Source organism: Phyllostomus discolor, chromosome 5, assembly GCF_004126475.2.
Source record: "Phyllostomus discolor isolate MPI-MPIP mPhyDis1 chromosome 5, mPhyDis1.pri.v3, whole genome shotgun sequence".
Classification (NCBI taxonomy): domain Eukaryota; kingdom Metazoa; phylum Chordata; class Mammalia; order Chiroptera; family Phyllostomidae; genus Phyllostomus; species Phyllostomus discolor.
In genome coordinates, this window is record NC_040907.2 from 87,777,719 (window position 1) to 87,791,695 (window position 13,977).

The following is a 13,977-nucleotide window of genomic DNA, read 5'->3' on the forward strand; positions in this document are numbered from 1 at the left end:
AGTGAGCTCTATAGTTGACAATACTTTTGTGCTCAGCACAGCCCACATTTTAATTTTGATCCATTCAAGGATCTGCCAGTGAGGTCTTGCATCTTTATTATTCTTTCCTAGAATTCCAAAATCTAGTTTTGTTTTTGTTTTTCACATGCATGTGCAAATGAGCCAACACAGAGAGGAGCTGCACAGGGGAGGCAAAGATGCTGAGAATCCTCCACAAGGGCTAGGAAAAGGCGAGGGCGGGAGGGAGCTATTGCGAGTGTGAGATGCAATCTATGAAAAGAGGCAGTATTGAGTCACCATGTGTCAGTTTCCAGTGTGCTCAGGCCTCCCACCCTTTCTCAGGGCTTAGTGCCAATGCATCTACAATCAAGGGATATGCTGTCAGCACTGGTCTTTTGAGACATAAGGAATTTTCTTTTTTTCATAGCATCATTTCCTTTAATTTATATTTCCCTAAGAACATAGTTCTCATACATTTAAAACCTTAAGAATTTGGAAATAATAGACATCTATATTTAAGTCTCAATGGGATGTTTGTATATCTGGAATTACAGGCTTTTTCTTTCACAGAAAATTACTCCAGGGGAGGTGAAAGGACAAACACAAAAATGGAGTTTTAAACATCACTCTTTCTGTCCAGAGGTGGTATTTCATCTGCTCTGTTAAGATGAAGGACAAAGAAAGTGGTAATTATATCATCAGCCCTTAACGCCTTATTTTTTATAAAACACACATCCCAATATTCTGTGACCTTCAGTAGTGTTATACTCTGGGGACTGAATCTTCAGAATAACAGCCTGGCTCAACTCCTCAGCACAGAAGACTTCTTACCGCCCCCTGGTGGATAAAGTCAGAGAAACATGGTTCCCAAGGACCAATGTCAATGAGCCATAAATTTGGTAAAATCTGTCGAAAATGTGAGGTGAGAAGGTAGAGCAAAATTAAGTAGGTGCGGGTTGATAAAGTAGGGGACAGTTTGGTACCCCTCTTATTCAAGTGTCCTGGCTTCCTATTTTATAGTGTCCCCTGTTAGGCCCAGGTCCTTCACTATATTCACTCTGGCCTACCACTCTGGCTTACCCTTCCCATGAGTCCCTAACACTTCCCTTGCTAAAGAAGGGGTCCTTCTCCCAGCTAACTTTGATGGAGGATAATTCTTTATCTCATCACATGGGTTCAGCTGTCTTGCTCCTGAGAGCATTCCTGTTCCCCCCACCCCGAACCCTCCCTTCTACCCCACCTGCCTAGATCTGCCTTCTTATCCTAGCTTTCTAAAAGCTTATCCATATTCTGGGTGGTGATTAGCTAGGAATAAGTCTATGCAACACAGTGTACCATGTGTTTTCCAATGAGTTTATGCCTCCAATACATATGCAGTGTTTTTTGAAACTCTAACTCTTCCAACCTGCTAATATAACGAACAGTCATTTTTGCACCCAGGACTGTTATTAGCTGCCTAGACCTTAACATCTCTTTGATTCCAGATCTTTATTTTCTCTGTTTTTACAACATCTTCTAGTTGTTAATTTGGGAGGCAAATGTCATTAAAAATGGGATCTTAGGTTCTGGGAAAAGGCCTGAATGTAACTAATGAATTGGGAAGTCTCTCGCTCCATTTGTTCCTCCTTCTGGCAACTTTCTCTTTTGGCATTCGAAGAACATATTGTCTTTATCTGAGAAAAAAACATTTGGCTAGAAAGGCATACTGATAAGGCTTAAATTATGAGTTATGAGTAAGGTATAAAGTTCTTATTTACATACACAATCCATGAATGACACAATGATTATTTCAGCTCTTGGTGTTGGTGGGGAGATGTTAGGTGTTATAGTATCTCAAATACAGAATATTATAATAATAGATTCTTAGAAATCATCTTCAGGAATCATCTTATCCCTTCTTTTGCCTAGTTTAGCAATCCTTACCAAACCATTCCCACCTACTGGGCTGGGTGCTTAGCCTGCTTGGACATCTTCAGTTTGGGGCTCATTACCTTGAATCGTTGTTTGGTCTACGGTAATAAATTTGTGGGAAATGAGTATTTATGGGAAGGTAAATACATAGTTCCTAGTTTTGAGATAGAAAATGAAAGCTCAGCTTCTTTCTTCTGTTAGCTTCATCTCTGAATTCTCTAAAGCTAGCCTCATCCTGAGCTCTCATCTTAGCAACAGAAGGAGCTTAGAGTGACTGATGTTTTCTGCAGAATTGTTTAAAATCACTTTGGCAGTAGTATGAGGAGGAAAAAGGGCTATTTCTGAGTCTCTGATTATTGTTTTGAGTGTGCTTGAGCATGAGAAAATGAGAGCTATGTTGCTGGGAAAGTTGTTTATCATTCAGTTTAGAATGATTCAGAATATTTTATTTCTAAGGAGGGGCAGATAGACAATAGACTATGCTCAAATGAGCTGTGCTCAATGGCTGAGTTCTGATTCTCATTCCATCTTGACCCCCATTCCCTTTGATATTACTTAGGCTTTGATACCTAGGTCAATTCTAGAAGGTGGAATGGTAAAGAGAAAACAAACTGTCTGGAAACAGAGGACTTTGGGATTTTAGTGGTATGAAAAAATGCTTGAATGGGAGTAACCAAAATGACAGGGGGCAGCCTAAACTATGGAGTCCAGGGACAGTAACACTGCCTCTCATTCACCTATTCACTCATTCATTCATTCATTCATTCACTCACCAAATTCTTATTGACAGGCTATTCTGTACCAGGCACATGGTGATACATGCACCAGAACCACACAGTTCCTTTTATAAGTTGAAAAGTAGATGTTTCCTAAATGGGATCTATTTTAGTCACTTGAGACTGTTAGTCATTTTTGGCAAAGAAAATCATCGTGATGGGTCAGTCAGATATTACAACTTCTTTCAACATTTGGTAGAAATTGTCAGGGAAGCCATGCCAAGGCATAACAGAGGTGAAAAGAGATAATCAACTTTAAACTTAACGGGTATTATTTTTCCACATGTTAACATATGGCCTGACATATAATCTCTGTTGTATTTATTGGTTTTCATATACAACAAGGTGAGTCCAAGTTGAATGGGACCAAATATTCATGGTGAAAGGCATTTGTTTTTCAGGTTCTTTGCTAAGCTGTGTCTAAAATGTGATACTGAAGTGAATTCAGCAACTCCTCCCTCCCTGGCATCCATATATTGTCTTCTTAGCTAGAGAAGTAGACTAGCAAGGTAGAGGTTTATTTGGGTCCGGTCAGATAATGGTCTGTGAAGAGGTGAATCCTGAAACTTGATAGCTTCTGTTAAGAAGGAAGAACCTCCAGTAAAGTGTGTTAGAACTCAATAAATATTCAAGGATAGCCTCTTAGGGCAAGGAAGGATGCTATGAAAAAAAAACTCAACAATATCGTTTTAGTAAGACCCTGTGACTTCATCTTAGAAATTCTAAGAATAATTTTTCCATAAATTGAGGTATAACTAAGGTTGCCCCCAGTGATCTCTGCCTCCTAATATTCATGCCCTATGTAATCTTCTCATGTTGACTACGGGCTGGACCCAGTGACTCACTTTTAACAGAATATGACAAGAATTATAGGGTGTCATTCTGAGTTTAAGTAACAAAAAGATTTTGGGTTCTGTCTTGCTGGCTTATTTTGCTCTCTTGCTTTCTCACTGTGATGGAAGTCAGGTGTGAAGTTGTGAGCTGCCCTATGGGAAGACCAGCATGACAGGGAACTGAGAGAGGCCTTCAGCCAACAGCCAGAGAAGAACGGAGGCCCTCAGTTTAATGGTCTGCAAGGAACCGTGAATGAGCTTAAAAGCAGAGTCTCTCCCAGAGGACACTACTGATGTGGCTAACCTTGATCACAGACTTGTGAGAAATCTTGAGCCAGAGCACCAGCTAAGCCACATTTAGATTTCTAGCTTTTTTTTTGGAGGGGGTTGGTATTTTGAGTGCTATGAATATTCTTGAATACCCTTATCTTTTGGTGAATATATATAAAAATTTCCATTTAGACATATACCTAGGAGTGGAATTACTGGGTCACCACATCAAGTCAGATTAGTAGATAATGCCAAATAGTTTTTGAAAGAAGTTGCATCAGTTACACTCATACCTGCAGTGCCCAAGACCAGTTTAGTATTTCACTGTTTTGGATGGACTCTTTGTTCTCTCAATTCAGCACAGGACCAAGTATGCCATAAAATTTTAATGGCATACTTTATTAGTAATAATACTAATAAAAATAATCATAACAGTGAAGGTACCTTTTGGATACCTAGTTACCTGATATATTAATTTTCAAACAGCCATATACATACAACCAGTACTTATCTGTAATTATTTTATGTGTATTGAGCACTAACAGAACAACACATTAAGTACTAGTTAGAATGACTGTTTTTAAATTAGGTTTTATAGGAGATAACCAGGAGTAAGGAATAAAAATAGTCAAAGTAGAATTCTCTTATGTTCTCAATATTAGGTTACTTAGATGAGCTCAGGCTTTTTTTTTTAGCTTAAATTTCTCAAATAATGACCTTCATTTTTTGCTCAACATTGCTACTGAATATGTCACTGAAGCCTATTTCTTATCATAGAGAAAGGTTTTGTTTTATACCTGTTTTTCAATTTTATGTCAGTAATAATACTTTGTTGATCTATCTGGGCTTTTAGCATTGTAAGCTTGATGAAGCTAATTGGGATATTATTGAAGATACCAAGCATTTCTTTTAATGATCAGCATAAAAGGCAGATTCATTTATTAGAGTTATACTTTTTGAATTCATGGTTGCAGGCAAGATAAAAGAATACTATTCACAAGCTCAGCCTTGCATCTATAATAAAAGCAATGTATGAAAAAGCAAGTTTGGCAGCAGCAGGTCAATGCCATGGGCACTTCAGCCTGGACAGGTTTGGTCTTGGTGGGGGTGTGAACTTGTCATTTGCAAATTTCTGGAAGATACAGATATCCATATCTGAAGTATGGGTAATAGCCATGAGAAACTGGCACCAGAAACAGTAAAGGTTAAGTGAATTATAAAATATTATGTCATTATGGTAGAAAAACATTCAAAACCCATATTAAATGCCATAATTCATAATGTAAGAAAACACTCTACTAAGTTTAGGACTCTCTCTTCTGAAGAAAAGGTATAGAATGACAAATTAGATGCTCTTCTGCTTTCTAAGACCACGTAGTCCCACTGAACAGAGGCAAGAGCAATGAGGGTACATCAGAGAGACTAACTCCAGTGCCTGTTAGGGACCAGGGGGAGGTGACCTCCTGTGGCTTTTGTAGGGTGCTTGATGAAAGAGTCTGTATGGAAATGTGGGGCCCAGCTATGGCACAAAGGCTCTTGTAGAAGAGAGGCTGGACAGGAGAATTGCTGCTCATTATGGCCAATGGTGAGTGCTAAGGGCACATTTCTAGAGTATAAGACTGTTTTTAGGGTCATGCTATCAACTATATCAAAACAGTGATATTTCCTACCTCTATAGCTACTTTATGACTCATCCTTAATGAGAAATTCTGGTTTCAGGCCATTATTTAACTTAGCTGTAGCAGTGACCACAAACTTTTAGGTATAACTAACATGAAAATAAATGATTTTTTTCCTATTGTATTTCACATAGTTGGAACAAAATTAGTGTAGACCTCTGTACAAATCAAGACATTTTTGAATGTTCAGTGAGAAAAAAATGGATTATAGTTTCATGGCCAGACTGACTATTTCCTAGTGTTTTAGCTTATAGAAAAGCTGGGTTTGTGTAGGTGGTAGAGGGTCTGGCATCTCTTTGAGGTTCTCAGTGGAACAGTCCTATTTTCTAAGTCTTTGTGAAAGGACAATGTCATCCTTCATCATTGTGCCTTCTCTCTCAACTTCAAGTTAACCAAATCTTGATGGAGATGAAGGTGGCGAAGTGTCCAGAAAACCATAGCCTAAAAGGAAGAGTTAAAGACACTGGCAATACTTAAATTAGTCTTAGTAATACACATATTAGGTCTCTTCAAATCTATGGAGCCTGTTGAGTAACCACAAACTACAAATCTCAATATATTTTTTTCAGAAACAGAAACATGATGATCAAAACACTGAGCATTTCTTTGTAAAAAGGATAGTATTAATCAGTAAGTTGCTCTCTGTTATGAGATTGTTGGGGTAAGTGCTCTGTTTATGTCCTACTGTATTAGAGATGATCTCAAACATAGTAGCTTAAAAATAACAATTTACATATCTCATAATTTTGTTAGTCAAGAATTTGGGCAAGGCTTGGGAGAGTGAGTCTTCTGCTCTCAATGGTATTGACTGAGATCACTTGCTAGCATTTGGTTGGTGGATGGACTGGTCTGGAGGGCCCAAGATGGCTTCATTGTCATGTCTGGTGCCTTGGTGGGGGTAGTTGAAAGGCTGAGCTCAGCGAGGGTAGCTGACCAGAGCATCTACATGTAGATTCTCCAGTATGGCATTTTCAAAGTAGATGAGCTATCACATGGAAGCTCAGGACTTCCATGGAGAGGATTTCAAGAGACAAGAAGTGAAAGCCTCCAGTTTCCCAAGTCCTGGCCTGAAAACTGATAGTGTTGTTTCTACCACATTCCATCTGTCAAAGCAATTACAGAGTCGTCTAGAATCCAAGGGAAGGAAGAGAAGTTGGATTCTACCTCTCAATTGGAGGAGCAAGGATATTCTATGATTATTGATGCTCTATCACTTGGTTTTACTAATAGAAATACTCACTAGGACCCCTTATGTTTGATTAGTTTCAGGGATGGTGAAATATTGCTTGGATAATTACTTAAGTCCTAGAAAAATGATTAATTAATGTGAAATGGGGGTTCAGGAATTGTATCAGCAGTAAGCTTACCAAGCATCTTTTTAAAGATGTCCATTGTTTTTAGAGTTAGAAAATGCTCACTGTGACTCCTGGCAACTGAGGTGAGCACAATTTCCTGTAAGTTTTCCTGCTGCAGCTAAGGGGCTTCCCTCACCTTCTCATTTATTCATGTATGCATTTGTTTTTAAAGAATGAAATCTGACAGACTATTCAAAATATTTTGTTGTTATTGTTGTCTTGTTTTCATTTTTTAATAGAGTCGTATGAAAGCAAAACTGACTCTAAATTCGTTGAGGTGCTAGAACAGAAGAAAAAGCTTGTTGTAAGATGGGAAGAAGTGTCTTTAGAAGCAGTTGAATTTCTTGAGTACTGAGTTGCAGAGCTTTGCCTTTGAAGCAGAAGTGAGCATGGCCCTCAGAAAAAGATTGAGTCCTTTTCATTCCCTTGGCTGCCCACTGTTAGCCTCTAGGAAGTTGGTTGTCACATACTTGTATCAGTTTTTGAAATGGGCAGCCTCCCTCAACCTGCTACATTTTCTACCTTGTCTACATCTCATTTCTCATATTTGAACCCAAATGTAGCTACATCTTATACCTCCCTCACTGACCTGAGTTAAACATTCTACCCATACTCTCTTGGTCTTGACCCACCTATAGTTTTTAGTTCTGCATCCAGTGTGTTATTAGCATTTTCTATTAGCCTCCCTCCATGACATGGCCTAGAAGGAACAAATTCTCATTCATGGAAGTGCTCCAGCTCCTGCATTTCTGTGGCTAGAAATCTTTGCAGATCGTTGCTCATACATGACCTCATGAGTGATTATGGTGAATATGGAAAACCCTCCCTCTGCTTGCTAGATATTTACCATCTTGTCATGCCCAGCTAATTGCAGTTTTCTAAAAGGGCCATGCTCTTCCTGTCCTGTAGGCTGTCACATGAGTTCTTCTCTGTCAAATATCTCCAACCTACTTCCTATTCTTTTTTTTCAAGAGTCTATTTAAATCTTTTCATATATTCTTGCATATTTTGGGGAAGCCTTTTTCATGTATTATTTTTTTCTGTTTATTTCTATGGTTCTCTGGACATACTTGTATTGACATATCTATCCTTTGTACTTTGTTTATGTATCTGGCTCCTTTGCTGGCTTGTGACTTCTTCCTTGGTAGAGACCATGGGGTTTCCATCTTTGAATCCCAAAGCTCTAGTATGATACCTAATATTCAATAAATATATTCTGAATTCATGCCTGAATGTATTTATTAACAAATGGTTGGGTGGTTAGATGGATGATTGGAATAAGGAATGGACAGGTGGTTGGAAGGATGGTTGGCTGGCTGAATCATAGGAAGATGGCTGAATGGTAGAAAAGGTGAATGAATGGATGATAGGTTGACTGACTACTTTTCAATTTGTAGTAATATTGGATGGGTGTTCATAAATGAGTTTATACCTAGAATTCTGTGACTTTTAATTACCACTGAGTCTAGCACAAACTTCATTTCCCCCATATTACTATTATATATGTGCACATTTTTGTCAGTTATACTACAGTTCTTCAACAAGTCTTGAAGTTAGTGTTAAATTAGGAGTCTTAAAACTCTGAAGAGATTAGAGATTTAAAGAGTGCACAGAAATCCAGAGGTTAATTTCACTGCCTACTCCCATCCCAGTTAATTTGCCATGGTACATGGCTACTTAGCCTTTTTTAAGCCCTTCATCAACAGTTTGGAAATTATTACATTATTCCTTTTACAGGTTGGTGAAGTAAAATTATTTGAATAAACCCCACATATATTTTTTAAATATCTATCATCTATCTATCTATCTATCTATCTATCTATCATCTATCTATCTATATCTTAGTTTTGCATGTGTTGTTGTTAAGGTTTGCTTGATATATCCCCCAGAAGAATCTTGTGGGAATGTAAGTATTGTTATCCCTCTTTAGTCATTGAAGCTATAAACACAAATAAGGATTGGTTCAGAAGCACAGAGGACTAACTAGCACAGGCAGAAACTGGGATTCAGAATCTCTGCTGCTATCTGTGATACATTGCTTACTATTGCCAAATACGATTTGTAGAGCAACAATGTTATTACACAGTATAGAATCCCAGTTATCAAAAGAGTTGGGCTGGTTTTAAGATAGGCATAGCAAATAGATTTTGTGTGCCAAATCCAAGTTAGTTGGTAATAGTTTCCTGGAGTACTGTGTTGAGAAGGACTCAGGTTCTATCTGAGCTACAATTGTTCAGTAATGACTGCCATAAATCAAGGTTCTCCTGTGAATATTTGCCATATATTTTTATCTGTTTTAAGACCACAAAAGGTGTTCATTGTGATAGGTATTCATTATGATAGATATTCATGCTGGCTTGTCCACTGATTCACCTCAATGGTTCATGAAATAATTTATGAAAAAGTTCTACAGATACTTTGCATTTTCTAGAAGCTAGTTTTTGAACTAAATATGTAAATATTCTCCTTCCATGAATGTGTTTACAATGTAGAGAGAGCAGTGAGGAAAGCTAACTGTGACATCAGTACCCACCAAAGTCATTTTTTTGAAAGGAGAAATGCTTGTCTTCCTATCCAGGTGGATTATCCACTGCTATAGGAGGGTAATTTATTGAGCAGTTGTGATTTGTAGTATGTTGTATTGAAAATTGAAAGCATTCACTTCTGTGCAGATGCAAATACAATTAGATTAACTTTATTTTAAGCTTTGATTACATTCTAGTTAATAAGAACATGCTATGTTAAGCCAGTTTAACAGTCTAGCAAAGTACATTTAATTTTAAAATTGGATATTGGAAGGGTTGGCAAATGCTGGGAGATTATTCAATAGAGTTATGATACTAGACATTATTCAATAGGAGTATGATACTCCTGTGGGGACCAGCTACTCTCATGGACTCTTCGTGCTGAAGGCTCAGGAACAGTCTCAAAGGCTTAAAATATGGTTATGTAGACCAGGGAATTCCATCCTGGCTTCTCCCTCAGGTTTTTTTCCTGCTATTTTTTGTTTGTTAAGAATCACAATCTGCTGATCTAACTCACACCCTAGGCATATCAGTGGATAATTCTGACCATAAATCAGTCTTGCAAATAAATACCCAGTAGTCTTGTCTGTTGAAACCTTGGAGCACAATACAAATGATAGGACAGCAGTACTGCTGCTATTTGAAAGACGGATATTGCCTCTCAGCACCTGAGTGATGAGCTGAGGTCTCCACATGGGTGATATGAAGGACAAGAGATAATTAGTGGCTGCCCACCTTCCCACACGTTTGGTCACTTAATCTGCCAGCTTGTCCAAATTGTTTGGCTTATTCTTATTTTATCTCTAAAAATGTACCTGGGTCTGTATCATTATACAAAGATGATCTCATAGAGACAGGTGAAGTATAATCACTAATTAAAGAGACTAATTTCTCATTCCTCTTGTCCCAAGCCAGCTGCATTACTTTCTAGCACATGCATACTTGCATTTTTTTTTTACAAATTGAAGACAAGACCCTCCACCTCCACAAAGACTACAACTCATTTTATTGGGATATTCACCTTATCGTGGTGGTCTGGAATGGAACCTGCAATGCTTTTGAGGTATGCCTATACCATAGCCCAAAAAAAGAGTTAAAGTAAGGACTATTGGTCCCTGCTGATCAGGTCATGGTGTGATACCTCCTATAAAATGCATCATAAAAGTACATTATTTAATAGATCCGAGTTTTGCACCTGCTTTCTTAGCTCCTCTTAGGTGATTAAGTTTCTCACAAATGCAATTTGCTAATATGGGGGCACATCTTCTCACAAGGTAAATCTGGGAAATTTGGCAGGCAGTTGCTTTGCTGCAGGTGCAAGATGAAAGACCTTCCCCTGGCTTTGCCAAGAAGATAAATGATGTTGTACTCAATCCATGGGAAAAATATTCTGACACAAAGGGCAGAACCTGTTTCTATGAAAGGAGAATAGAATTCTAGGGCTCGAATCATGTTCTTACCTCCTTTTGGGGGAGTATGTTACCATTAAGGGCTGATTAGGGGAGCAGAAGTCTTATATGTGCCAGGTATTAAGCGAATCCCCTTACTAAGGGAAGTCCTCTGATATTTGAAGCTGCAGACATTTATGATGATAAATGATGACTTTCATGATCTATGAGAGCTTAATTAGGGCTTAATTAAAGCTAATGCTCAGAATCCTTTGGAAGGTAGAGCCATTACAAACTAACTTCCACTCTGAATAGTCTGGGTTTGGAAAGTATGTCTTTTCATTTACCCTTTGGTGCCCTATCCTATCCTGTCTGGGTCTTCACATCTAAGTTAAAGCAAGAGCTGACTATTTTTGCATTAGATATTCCTTAGGCAAGATTACAAGAGGCCAAGTGCCTGGTTCCTTTTCAGCCTCCTGTGCATTTAGACAGAAGGTTGTCTTTCAATCTGCAAATTCAGCTCGCCATACACATGTCTCAGGGAGTCACTGGTCATGCTGGCTATCAGCTTCCGAGGGCCAGAGACCCAAGGCCGACACACTTCTTCCCACTGCACAGTGGAGTTGGGCCGGATTTCACTGAAAAGATGAAAAGAGAGGAAAGGTTTTATTTCACAATGAGGTAGATCCAGTTTCATAGTTTGATCAAGAACCAGTGAGAACACCTGATCTCTTCTCTCAGCTGATGGTGGCTAGAAGATTGGCTAGTTACACCTGTTAAAACCCAAATAAGGTCCCTAAGAAGGCTCTGCCAGGGTCTGCTAGTGACAGTCCCTCTGGTCATGTTTTTTCCTCTTGGATGCATCAGCGTGTCTCTCAATATGCGTGGTCCATGCAGTGTGTGGTAGAGCTTGGCTGAGCCCTATGAGCTACAAGGTAACTGAACTCTAACTCGTTCCCAAGCCTCCTTGTCAATGTGACTGATATGCCTTGGCTCATTTTTTGGCTAATTCCCATCTGGGACTCAGCTCCTATCTAAATCCCCTGGGTGCCTTTACTGAGGTGCTGACATTCTGATTAGTTCTTACCAGCCCCCTTGGGATAGACTTTGTTCCTAAGGCCCAAGATCACAACCCTGCCTGCTACCCATAAACTTTTGAGTGTCTGTATGCTCTGTGATTCGTAATCCTGTTTCAACCACCAAACTGGGTCCTCTGCCCATATTTTTGCCTGTCCTACCTTTCTGCTCTTCATTTGTTCACTGTTGATAGTGGTCTTGGCATTCTCCTCTTCCTCTGCAACCCATGCTCTGAGGCCTTCCTAAGCTTCATGGCCAAGCCCACCCCAGTGCATAAGTGAGGTCAGTAAGTGCTGGGGGTATTTAGGCTTCTCTGGAGTGCTTCACATATATCACCCCATACAGACTTTAAGAGATTATAGCAGGTTTAATTTGTATGATAGTCCCTTGAGGTAGATACTATTTGATACATTGTAGAGTTAAGAAAAATGGAAGATAAAACACATGAAGTAATGTTTACAAGATCACAGATATGTTAATGGGCAGAGACAAGATTCAAATCCAGGTTTACCTGATTTCCAAACCCATGCTTTTTCTACTACTATATACTGTGTTTCATACTATGTCCTATAAGAAGATGGCATTTTGACCACTGTGCTTGCTTTTCCACGTTAGATTTCTCAAGTAAGACAGATACCCTTTTATTCTGTACCAAGAGCTTTCTGCAAGTTTTGTCCTTGGAGGACTCCTGGACTTTGTTTGCTCTCTGACTCTCAGGGAGGGCATGTGCTGGGTGGCAGCATGGGACCCTTGGCCAGTGCTTTTCTGTAAGAGCATCAGGGAAATGAATGGAGACTTCATGCATGTTTTGAAAAGAGGGAAAAGGGATCTAATTATTGTCAGGGCGCATTGAGGCACAGCATGTGAGAATTGCAAAGCATGTAGACATTACTTAGTTCAATGCTTTCATTCCACAGATGAGGAGACTGAGATCCAAAAAGTCATAAGGAAGCTCCCACGGTCACAGAGACCAACTGTCCAGATGATGGAAGAAGAGATCACACTGGGGGACATAATGAAGGTGGTTATGTTCAGAAATGAGAAATGTGTTATGTAGATGAATTCTGTGGATAGATCCATAGATAGGTAGGTCAGGGGCTGGAGGAAGGCACTTTTGTTAGTACTGTGGAGGACCTGGGGAAACAAAGAATCTGGAAGTAAACTGTAGCTTCAGACTTGGGGAGGTTTAATGGGCTACAAGGAAGGAGAATGTTGAAGAAACATCAGGAATGGTTCAAGGGACTCATCTGCAAGAGCTCACATTTGCTTTCGAGGGCTAGGGCCATATTGTATCATTTTGTTTTTTAAGTATATTTTATTGATTATGCTATTACAGTTGTCCCATTTTTTATCCCCTCTATCCCCTCTGCACTGAAACCACCTCCCTTTAGCATACCCAATCCAACTTAGTTCATGTACATAAGTCATACATATAAGTTCTTTGGCTTCTCCATTTCCCATACTATTCTTAACCTTCCCCTATCTATTTTATGCCTACCATTTATGCTTCTTATTCCTTGTACCTTTCCCCGCTTTCTCCTCCCTCCCCCTCCCCACTGATAACCCTCTATGTGATCTCTATTTCTGTGAATCTGTTCCTGTCCTAGTTCTTTGCTTAGTTTGTTTTTGTTTTTTTAGGTTCAGTTGTTGATAGTCATAATTTTTGTTGTCATTCTGTTCATATTTTTTATCTTGTTCTTTTTCTTAGATAAGTCCCTTTAACATTTCATATAAGAAGGACTTGGTGATGATTAACTCCTTTAATTTCACCTAATCTGGGAAGCACTTTATCTGCCCTTCCATTCTAAATGACAGCTTTGCTGGATAGGGTCATCTTGGATGTAGGTCCTTGCCTTTTATGACTTCAAATACTTCTTTCCAGCCCCTTCTTGCCTGCAAGATTTCTTTTGGGAAATAACCTAGTAGTCTTATGGGACCTCCTTTGTAGGTAACTGTCTCCCTTTCTCTTGCTGCTTCTAGGATTCTCTCCTTCATTTTAATCTTGGGTAATGTAATTATGATGTGCTTTGGAATGTGCTTCCTTGGGCCCAACATCTCTGGGACTCTCTGAGCTTCCTGAACTTCCTCTAAGTGTATTTCCTTTGCCAGATTAGGGAAGTTTTCTATTATTTGTTCAAATAAGTTTTCAATTTCTTGTTCTTC

The 13,977-nt window shown here is 39.0% G+C and overlaps 1 protein-coding gene across 1 annotated transcript in view; it reads right to left on the minus strand.

Moving 5' to 3' along the window:
• Positions 1 to 9,494: 9,494 nt before the first annotated feature.
• F13A1 (coagulation factor XIII A chain) overlaps positions 9,495 to 13,977 on the minus strand; it is a 185,543-nt gene continuing 181,060 nt past the window's right edge. The window contains exon 15 of the mRNA XM_028513923.2: positions 9,495 to 11,375. Coding sequence (XP_028369724.1) covers positions 11,222 to 11,375 — 154 coding nt within the window. The 3' untranslated portion in view covers positions 9,495 to 11,221. The remainder of the gene's footprint in view (positions 11,376 to 13,977) is intronic.